Source organism: Nannospalax galili, unplaced genomic scaffold (assembly GCF_000622305.1).
Source record: "Nannospalax galili isolate Female #2095 unplaced genomic scaffold, S.galili_v1.0 scaffold277, whole genome shotgun sequence".
NCBI classification, from domain to species: Eukaryota; Metazoa; Chordata; class Mammalia; order Rodentia; family Spalacidae; genus Nannospalax; species Nannospalax galili.
Window position 1 is genome coordinate 913341 of NW_008340240.1, and position 10742 is coordinate 924082.

A 10742-nucleotide genomic window follows, 5' to 3' on the forward strand; every position below is an offset into this window, starting at 1 on the left:
GTGCTCTTGACTCTGAGGGTCCTGTTGGCACATTTCCGCTTCATAGTTCCTTAATAGAGGAACTACTGTCTGGACATTTGGCTGTGGTGTATTTGAGACATACACCCTCAGTTATGGTAAAGTGCTAATGAAGATTTTTTTTTTTTCCTTTTTTTTTCTTTTTGGTCTTTTTGAGACAGGGTCTCCCTGTAGCTCCAGCTGATCAAGGAACTCACTATGTAGACCAGGCTGGCCTCGAACTCACAGAGATCTTCCTGCCTCTCCCAAGTGCTGGGATTAAAGGCATGTGCATCTAAGTCTCTTCCCCACAGAAGCTTCAGTCTTGGTGACCTAAGATAAAAACAAACATAAAACTCTTCCTCCATCACATCTGAGAAATCAGTTCTGATATTGTTTGAAAGATATGTAAATATATTAACTTTATATTTCAAAGAGGAAACTTCCAATTGCCCGACATTCTTTAATTTTTTTTTGCCTAAGTTCCAGTACCCATTGACCAGACTGAGAAAAGGTATGAGCTGAAGTTGGTTAGCTTCTGAAGATGAGCACATGTGTGGAGTCCCCCAGTAGCCTGAAGTGAAGGATGCCTGGAGGCCGTGTGACTGTGTCCCATTGAGGTTTATCACCTGGAGGCCGTGTGACTGTGTCCCATTGAGGTTTATCACCTGGAGGCCGTGTGACTGTGTCCCATTGAGGTTTATCACCTGGAGGCCGTTTGACTGTGTCACATTGAGGCTCATCACCTGGCCCTCAGTGAGGGAACAAGGAGGCCGCAGAGTCTTGTTTATTAGGGAGCTGCAGAAGTCCAGCCGCCCCCAAACATCTCACTTACAGGATTCTAACAGCTTTTCCCAGTAAAAACTCAGTTAGTACCCTTTATATCATTTAATAAATTATTTTTGCTTTAGTTTTTAAGGCAAGTTATTCGTAAGGTTGCAAATTGTGCCCTGTAGTTGATAGAATAAGTAAAATCACAACTATTTAAAGAAATAGACTATGATTTTTTGATAATTGATCTCAAAGGATAAGAATAAAAACATTTTTAGTCAAATTCCTTTTATATTAAAAAAGACTGAGATTTTTTTTCCTTGTTTTGAGGTGAAGGAGGACTTTCTTTATTCCACAATAATTTCCCATTTTACAATCTTCCTAGCAGCTTAACTAGAATAACAGTCTTTGATCTTTTGCAAAGCTCAAGTTTCTACAGTCAGAGTGGCACATTTCCAGGCACCTATAATGGAGCAAATCAAATCTGTCTTCCACACAGGAGCCTTTAAGTGCTCACTAAATACCACCCCCCCCCCGTGGGTACTTGTGTTTTACTGGTTTTTTAACCGTTCTTTATGATTACACGGTTTTCAATCCTTTTGCCATTCTGTCTGTGCTCTTGCTCATTGGCATTCATTTCTAGGCCTGGAACTTTTAAAGTCCAAATGCTGACTCTGAGTTAAGAATTTTTAAATTTTTTCTGGTACTAGGGATTGAACCCAGGGCCTCATGCATGCCAGGAAAGCACTCTACCAGTCAGCTTTAATATGTCCCTAGCCCTCATTTTACTATTTTGTTTTATTTTGAGATGGGGTCACACCAAGTAGCCAGGCAGGCCTTCAGCATCTAATCTTCTTGCTTCAGCCTCCCTGGTAGCTGAGATTGCAGGCATGTACCACCAGGCCCAGATGAATTAAAGAGATTTTTTTAAAGGGGTAGCTTAGAATATACCTCAGTTGGTAGAGTACTTGTCTAACATGCATGAAACCTCTGGGTTCAATCCCTAGGCACCATGTAAATTTGGACATGGTGGTATATGCTTATAATCCCAGTATTCAAGAGGTGGAGACAGGTGGATCAGAGGAGTGCGGTTTTCCTTGGCTATATAGTGGGTTTGAGGCTGGCCAGAAATGCACCTAAAAAAAGTTGTTAAAAGAGAATTGGAAACCTTCATTACTTGAGAAGTTCTCCCACTAATATTAACAAGACCTAGCTCATGAAACTCTAGAGTTCATGTGTTCTTCTAGTTTTCACCCTGTTAGGTGTGTTGTGCAGATAGATCTAATAGGAACTCTCATGAGTAAGTGAGAAGTTAGGGTGCTGGTGAGATTTTCTTCTGGGCATCAGAAATAGGGCAGCTGAGCCTGGCTGTTTCCGTTTCCCTGGAAGAATGCCTTAGGTAGTAGTAGAGCATCTGTGGGGACATGAGTGTGAAGCTCACAGGTCTCATTCTGCCTCCTGCAATTTATGATCCATGTCAAGAACCTAGAAATCAGTCTGAGTATCAGTACAAAGCAGTAATGTTCAACACCCATGAGCCTCATAGCCCAGCACCACGAACAAGAGCAGCACAGAAGAAAGCTCCTTGCCTAGAAGCTATTGCAGTAGAAAAACATTCCATCTTGCTTTTCATTATTTCCCTTTCCCTGGGGCTGTCAGAGGGATGATGCGTGTTTATTGTCCTCTAAGTGTATACTCAACTTAGTGGCAAAAAGCAGACAGCCTGTATGTGGAGGAGTGACTATGCCCATGCCCCAGTGAAGTTCTTTGGTGACTGTCATTTTAATGTCATGTGATTTTCATGCACCATAAAGTATTACTCTTTTGATTTTTCTTCCCCAGCCACTTAAAAATGTGTCTCCTAGGTGATACCCTCTCCACACCCCCCCCCACCAAAAACCACTACATTTTAGCAACTCTGACCTTTTATCCCTAGTAAATTGTGTGGCCAGTTTTTAAACTGATGCCTGACAGAGTCCAGCACTTCCAGACACAGTAGTCTTTAGAGGCAAGTTCAAGTCTGCCTTCATCTTAGTTCTAACACTATAGCTGATTACATCAGAAGGAGGCAGTGGGTCCTTCACCAACTATGTTAGAGGCTTCCCAAACAAGTACAAAGAGCGCTATTGATATGAAGATCCAATTCAGTTATTCTCTGGGATCAATGAAACAAAAGTTAAAGTTTTTTTTTGTTTGTTTGTTTTTTTTAAATGACTTTAAGGGAAAAAAATAATCTGAATTTCTCCTTAGAAGTAAATTGATGCTTAATATGTTTATGTGTGAGTCAAAAGATTGTTTTCTGATTCATGAGTCATGAAGTAGGAGACTTCAAAGACCTGATCTTGAAGTTTTGAAATTTCCCAGATAATCTGTGTTTGGTACACTATTTATATTGCATACAGTTTAGACTCAAATATGTTGCATTTGAGAGAAAGTAGAAATTAATGCATCTGAGCTTTGTTTGATCTCTGTTAAGGGTTTAGTAGGACTAGGGTATTTTTTAAAGATTGCTGCTTTAGGTTAACTCGTTAAGTACCTCCTCATCAAACCAAAGAACTGCAGTGATAAAGTATTACTAAAGGAAGCTCTGCTTATTAAAGCTAAATATTTATTAATACTTTATTAAGTATTATTAAAGAAAGACTTTCCTCACATAATCGTTAGTTCTAATTCACACATTTCCACCCTCCTTCACTTGTGGTGCATCTGTCTTATAGCACACTGTGCCAGGTACTTCTTAGGGGCTTTTCCAGGCCAGCAGGTGCTGACTTGTTCTCTTATACACAGCCAGGTTTACTCAAGAGGAAGTTGTAGCAACCATTGCTTAAAGCCTGTCGCATTATCTTGAGCAATGCCTTCAAAGCTAAAATAAAATCATCTGGAAAAAACCTCATTTAAAATGGAGACATTTAATTGTTGATGGTGTTTGCTTCTAGGCAAAATTATTTAAGGGAGGAAATTGTCATGTAAGTGTACAGAACAGTGTACCTTAAAACGTGTGACCTCCAATGCAATCTGAATTACTACTGTTCATTAATCCCTTGTAGTTGTGACAAGAGACTAAATGTTTTATTCACCCAGACAAACTTGAATCTTTTTGTTTTCTCTAGATTGTGATACCATTCTTCAGTCTCTTAATCAAAGATATATATTTCCTCAACGAGGGCTGTGCTAACCGCCTTCCAAATGGCCATGTCAATTTTGAGGTGAGTGCAGTGAAGTGGGGTATGGAAATCAGAGCAGGTGTCAGGCACGGAGGTGTGTGCCTATAATTCCAACAATTAGGGGAGGCAGAGGCAGGAGGATCACAAGTTTTTCGAGGCCAGCCTAGTCCTACATAGTGAGTTCTAGGCCAGCCAGTGTTGTGTAATGAGAGTTTGTCTTTAAACAAACAAACCAACTACATAAATAAAATGATAGCATGGGGAGAAGAGGGTGGCTTCAGCAAGGCAGATTCTGCAGCTGCAGAACAAGCTTGCTGTTGATCTGTTGTCTTGTGAGAACTTAACGATGCCAAATGGACTGCAGTAGCTATCAGCTGTTCGAGGGAATGCGTATAATCGTAAATTTTACCTTACCTAGCTAGCGAATGTAATTGATGACTCAGAAGTTTAAAACCTGGAGAATGCATTTTAGATGGAACTGTGTCTTGTAGGCCCATTGTTCTTTACAACTGCCTTTAAGATTCTTATATTTAATTTCAGAAATTTTGGGAACTGGCCAAACAAGTGAGTGAATTTATGACGTGGAAACAAGTGGAGTGTCCATTTGAGCGGGACAGGAAAATTCTGCAGTATCTGCTCACCGTGCCAGTATTCAGTGAAGACGGTAAGGCTGTTGATTTGGAGTCACCCTGAATATCCCCAGATCCTGTGTACAAATGCCTAATGCTCAATTGCCTGTCAAGCATGAGGCCATCCTCTGAGCTGTTCCAACTTTTTTTCTGTTGCACAGAAAACGTTGTAATTATCCCTAAAATGTTTTCACTTCATATTTACCCATAAACAGGATGTTTCCATGTTCAAACATCCTTCCTAATGTCTGCTTCTGCAAAGCTTGGGGCATAAGTAGAAAACTGTTGAAGAATTCTTTTTTGTTCTTATCTGGGCTGTCTCTGGAGCGAAAGGTGTTTCATGACTCGTTTACAAATAAGCTAATGGTCAGGTGTTAAGGAAAACAGTATATTTTTATTCTTTGCTGTTTGAGAAAGTTATGGACAATCTTGATCTGTTGAAACATTAGGGGAACAGAGGCAGGAAAAATGATTGACTATGCATAGGGAAATTCAACAAAAGAGTTTGTAAAGGGGTTAGAGACATTCTCTACTGCTTTGTTATATCCTAATAGCACGTTGCTGCTGTCTGCAGTGAGGACTGAAGACCACTTGAATTCATACTGCCTGTTTTTGGAGGGGACTTGATTCTTTTCATCTCTATAAATAAGATAAATGGCAATCTTTTAAAATTTTAGATGAGGGATTTTTTTTTTTTTTTAAAGCTGAGGGTGCCAGGAAAGTACCATGACTGTCTCCTTTGTAGTGAATGTAAATCTGAGTGTATGACAGCATTTTATGGTTTGCATTTTGAAAGCTTTTGCCTCATAAATTCTTAGTTAATTGAGTGCCTTTTCAACATAGAGGCTCCTGGGTTTTTGTTGAGATGGCCAGTCAGAGGCAAAGTGCTGTTCTATATTCTTCATGGAACATAATTCAGTGTATCTGAGGTGTGCTTTGCTAGAGGCTAGGCCCAAGTTGAACAACGGATTTTGGTGGGGAGGGAGCGTGTCGTGTGTCAGGAGAAGGTGTCAGTCATAATGCGTTCTTTCCTCTATTTCATTGTAGCTCTCTACTTGGCTTCATATGAGAGTGAAGGACCTGAAAATAATATAGAGAAGGACAGATGGAAGTCTCTAAGGTGGGTCTCACTGCGCCTCATGCAGGTCTGTGGGAAACATTGCTTTTCCTGAAGCAAGTCACATGTACGCCTTCTGTGGGAAGTCCCTACCTACCTGTTCCAAGTTATGTTCTCTGAACCTCTATGGCTTGGGATTCTCTTTGTGATCATTCAGTTCTATCGTCTTTCATTTTCTGCACAGGCAGGGTAATACTAAGACTGTTGCCCTCTCCCCCATTATTTAGTAGAATAAGGAATTGGAATTATTTCATTTGTGTGGTAAACAAACAAAGAAAACAATGATTTTTCTTTGTCTGAGGGATCAGAAGATCGGAACTTTTTGTTGAATAGACCTTACGTTAAAACTTCATTCGATGGGAAGGGGCACAAACAAAAGTGCTGTCTAAAATGAAGACTAGTTAAAGTTGATAAAATTGGGGTATCACTTAGCCAGCTATCAGTACCCTCTTTGATTTGAGAGAAAATTGGGACTTTAAATATAATCAGGAGTTTTTTTCACATTTAAAACTTTGGCTTGTCTATTAGTATTTTCAAACCAAACTTGTATTTTAAACACTTGAGATATTTTAACAGTGAAAGTAGTCCAGGACATAATTTGATATAATAAAATTTAAAAATTGATTCAGAAAACACATCTAAGTAGATAAAAAATTGGAGGAGTTGGGTGTGGTAATCTCAGTCCTCAGGAGGCTGAACCAAGGGGAGCTGAGAGTTCAGACCTGCATGAGCTACATTGAGGCCGTATCTCACACACACACAAAAAAAAATTGAGAATTATTCCTTTAAATGATCTTTTTTGGGTGAATTTTGCCTGCCCTGTTTCTCCCTTTAATCACCCTTTTCTCTTTTTAATAAAATTTACCTTTGGTAAGATTTCATATCTGTATGAACTGTACAACACTCAGTATGCCATCATCCTGACCATTTAATTAGTTGAAATGTGACAAAGAATTTAGTGGGGGAATTTAGAAGTGTGAAAAAGTGTGTATGCGGACCAATCTAGGCACAAATGTGGGAATCTGTTTGCATTTGTACTCAATAGTGTTCAGTTAACGATGTTCTTCTGGTGAGAATGGTTTTGAGGATGAGCAGTGGCTCAAAGCGGTAAAAGCCAGGAGCGGTAAAAGCCAGGCTTGGTGGCACACAACCTGGAATCCCCGCTCTCTGAAGGCTGAGGCAGGAGAATCTCAAGATTGAAGCCAGATTGACCTACATAGTGGGTTTGAGGCTGATCTTGGCTACAGAGCACAACCCTGTCTCCAGAAGAGTGACAATAACAGGTGCTATGTGACTGCTGTTTTATGAGGAAGCCTGCACACACACCGTGAGGACGTTCTTTGGTATAAAAGACTAGTTAAGATTGTTTTCTAAGGAGGCTTGAAGAACAAACTCCCCTTCATGTCTAAGCCATGGGCTCTGCCTTCCCCATATCTACCTGTTCTCCTGGCCCTGATCCACTGCCTTCTGTCCCTGGCCTTCTCCTCCCTAGTCAGAGTTCCTCCTGAACTGAAGACACTAACTCTCCTGTCACCAGCCACGTTTAGTGTGGTGTATGCTGCTTTCCCCGCTACTCCCTTTGAAGGCGCGTAGGGACATGCCCCAGCCCTGACCACTGTCTTGTACTCTGTTGCTGCTCAGCCCTTGTCCTTGGCCTATCATTGAATGATGTTGAGCACTGAAGATGTTGACCGAGGTCTAGCAATGACAAAAATGATAAAGACAAGAAATTAGCCTATTATAATTTTCAAAAACATGTTACTAGATCTTCTAGAATGGTAGTACCTATCTAAAAACTTATGCCTTAGCTTTGAAGCAATGAGATGTTAGTACATAGATCCATTCGTTGAAGACACATTGACTCAGATACAAGTCCACATGTGAGGCAGACACCTTTCTTGTCGCCTCTTACTTTCAGCAGTCAGAATGTGCTGTGGAAGATGCTGTATCTACTAGGTCAACCTTTCTGTAATACACATTGCACACGTATATGAAAGCTTTTTGCCACTAAGAGTCTTTGTTTTTGTTTTAATATAAAACCCTTCAAGATACAGGTTTATCTATAGATGATGCTTTTGCCGTCTCCATTAATAATTTTAAGTGACTAACAACTTTCCTGAAGTGACTAGACTAGAGACTTCAATGCTTGATTTCTGCCTATCATTTTAATTATGAAAAATTAAGTAAGGCATTTTAGCCTGCTGCCTTGTTTTACGTGGTTTTCTCTATTCCACAGGTCTAGCCTGTTAGGCAGAGTTTAACACGTGGGAGCTGCTTGCTGCTGCTGTTGCCGCCACCGCCATTGCTGCCACCGCTGCTGCTGCTTCTCACAGCCCCGAGAGGGGCTGGCCTTTGTTTTCTGACATCTAGTTCTAGGAACAATCGTGAAGACCCTGCAGCCCCTGGCGCTCTGATCAGCAAAGCAACTGCAGAGCAGATGGAAAGCTCATTTCCCACAGCTGACCATTGACTCAGATTTTGTGAGACTGAAATGTTCACTGAAGACACTTGAGAAAGAATCCTCTGAAGATTCCGGCTCTGCACATGATTCATCTCCTGGAATTTCCATGTGAATCACAGCTCTGCACCTGGATGGGGTTTTCTTTTGTGTGTGTGTGTGTGTGTGTGTGTGTGTGTGTGTGTGTGTTTTATTTGGTTGAACATTTGCTGCTAATGGGACTTACCCAGCTGAGGAAGCCCATGTTTCTTTGTTAATTTAAATGAAAAAGGGAGAGGAGGGAGGGGAAAACCCCCTCAGTGTGAATCCCAGACCTCAGCTGGAGCAGTGTTGCCAGAGAGGGCAAAGACTGGTTGGATGTCTGTTGCGGACATTGTTTCCCTTTAGCGTGTGCCGGGTTGTAAATTCCTCTCCTCCCTCTTCCTACAAAGTTTTGAGTTGGCTGCTGGTTAGCAAACTCCTTTTTACCCATATAAGTTATTTAATATATAATGAAGCGCAACACTGTGGTAGGAAAATAGCCACTAGGAATAAAAAAAGAAAAAGGAAAGCAGAGTTGACCCTGTTGGACTGCTAACCCACTGGAAGGACTTGGTGTTTTCTCCGCCCTCTGAGCTGTTTATACTGACCACTGTGTTCTAACAGCTGTGTTTTTCAGCAGGTTTTTGGTTATTTGTTTTCCATGATACCTGTTTGTTTGTTTTTTTCTTGTAAATCTAAATGATCTGACTTTAAAGGTCTTAGAAAAACCCATGGCATAATCACAATTGTTTTTAACTGACTGTTCTTTTTCATTAATTTTTGGGTTTGTTGGTTACTAAACATGTAAACAGAGTAAATTGGAAAAGTCTCCTCCACTATAGCAATGAACATCACAAATGACAACTATACTGCTGTTAACTCTGATTGATCTGATTGTGAATATTGACTTTGTTAACATCAAGCAGCCATTATATATATTTACTCTAGGTGAAACTGTGCAGTAGTAATCTGAGCTAACGGAAAAAGCAAAACACCACGTTCCAAACAGAGACATGTTTGTTACCTTCTTTACGCCGTCGCCATTTCCAGAATCAGCATGTCTGTGCTGTGTGTCCTCCCCACATCTCTGAACTGTCTCCAAGTCTTCTCTTTACAACATCAATACATTTTACACTCTGCGGCCAGGAGCGTGGTGTCTTTCTTTGCCTTTTGGATGGAATTGTGGAGTGATGATGGGCTTGTAGCTATGGTAGTTTGACTGGTTCAAAACGTGTGTGCCCCTGAGGAAGTGGCCTTAGGAGTTTGAGCATGGACATAGAAATCCGAGCAAGCATTTAATGACTAATATTTGCCAAGCACTTGCTAAGGTGTTGAGCACAGATTTTTCGATCATCATTCCTGACTTAGGGACAGAACTGAACACAGGTGTATAGTGATGGTAATGTGTCCAAATCCACAGAGCTTATGAGAGGCGCTGGGGTTTGAACCAGACCTTTTAATTCCAGAGCCCAGGCTCTATACTGCCAGGGCATCCCAAGCTCCTGTATCGTTACAGATAACCTGGGGATCTTGTTTCCCTGATGATTTTCAACCTGTAGGCCTGGATTGGGGCCCCTGTGAGGTCCTGGATCCTGCAGGCTCTCCTGTCTCATTTGTACCTGGAGATCTACATTGATGGAGATGACTGAGTAATACACAGGGGAGCCGGTACCACAGAAAGCTTTACTTAGATTTCTTGAGAAGGGGACAGGGCATACCATGAAGGGCCGCAGGGAAAGCATGAGAGTAAGGAGGCAAACGCAGAAAGAAGAAAACCCAGGCCTCTGCCTATAGCCAGGCCTCCTCAGGAAGGGAAAGACACGGCAAGGTAAACCAGGTTTAGCAACTGATTCCAGGAGGCCTCTGAGGAATGGGGTGGTCCTTGGGTGCCTGCTTCTTAGACCTGGGATGATTAGTACAGGAGAAATACTAGCTTGATATGGGAGAGTTGTATGTTGGGGGTGGGAGCACACAAGTTCAGTCTCTCCCATGCCAGAAAGATTTTTAAGATGTCAGAACATCTTCCAGAAATTTAAAAATGTGACTAACATAGCTCGAAAATACTCTCTCCTTTGCTCTGCCTTTCCCTGACTTCACATCAATGTTTGACCCCATCAATGTTTATCTTTTATCTCTATGTCAGGGGTCGGCAAATTATGAGCTCCTGGCCAAATATAGCCAGGTGTTTGCTTTGTATGGCCTACCAGGTAACAGGTTGAAAAACTCAGTAGAGGAGTTATATTTTCTATCATACCAAAATTATGTGAACTTCGAATTTCAGTGTTCATAAATAAAGTTTTATTGGGAACATGGCCATACTAACTATCTATTTTTTTTTTTCCTTATGGCTCTTTTCTGCTCCAACCACAGTGTTATAGTTGTGTCAGAGACTGTATGACCTCCAAAGCCACAAATATTTACTGTCTAGCCCATTATGGAAAGTTTACTGAGCCCCTGTTCTAAGTAGTTGGGGTTTTTTCCCTTAGCATTAGACTGATAGTTTACAAAGCAGCTGTAAATTGTCTTATGGTTTTAGATACTTAAATATAGCTGCTGAAGGTTTTTTCTGAAGTGTATTAGGACTA

At 41.1% G+C, this 10742-nt stretch overlaps 1 protein-coding gene across 4 annotated transcripts in view; it reads left to right on the forward strand.

Annotated features, from left to right (window-relative positions):
• The window catches only part of Rasgef1b (RasGEF domain family member 1B), a 158042-nt gene extending 147571 nt beyond the window's left edge, over window positions 1-10471 (forward strand). For all 4 annotated transcript variants that reach the window (XM_029564623.1, XM_029564624.1, XM_008835384.3 and 1 more), the window contains exons 11-14: window positions 3879-3974; window positions 4473-4596; window positions 5609-5681; window positions 7915-10471. In XM_029564623.1, the coding sequence (XP_029420483.1) occupies window positions 3879-3974; window positions 4473-4596; window positions 5609-5681; window positions 7915-7939 (318 nt within the window). In that variant the 3' untranslated portion in view covers window positions 7940-10471. The remainder of the gene's footprint in view (window positions 1-3878; window positions 3975-4472; window positions 4597-5608; window positions 5682-7914) is intronic.
• The last annotated feature ends 271 nt before the right edge of the window (window positions 10472-10742 follow it).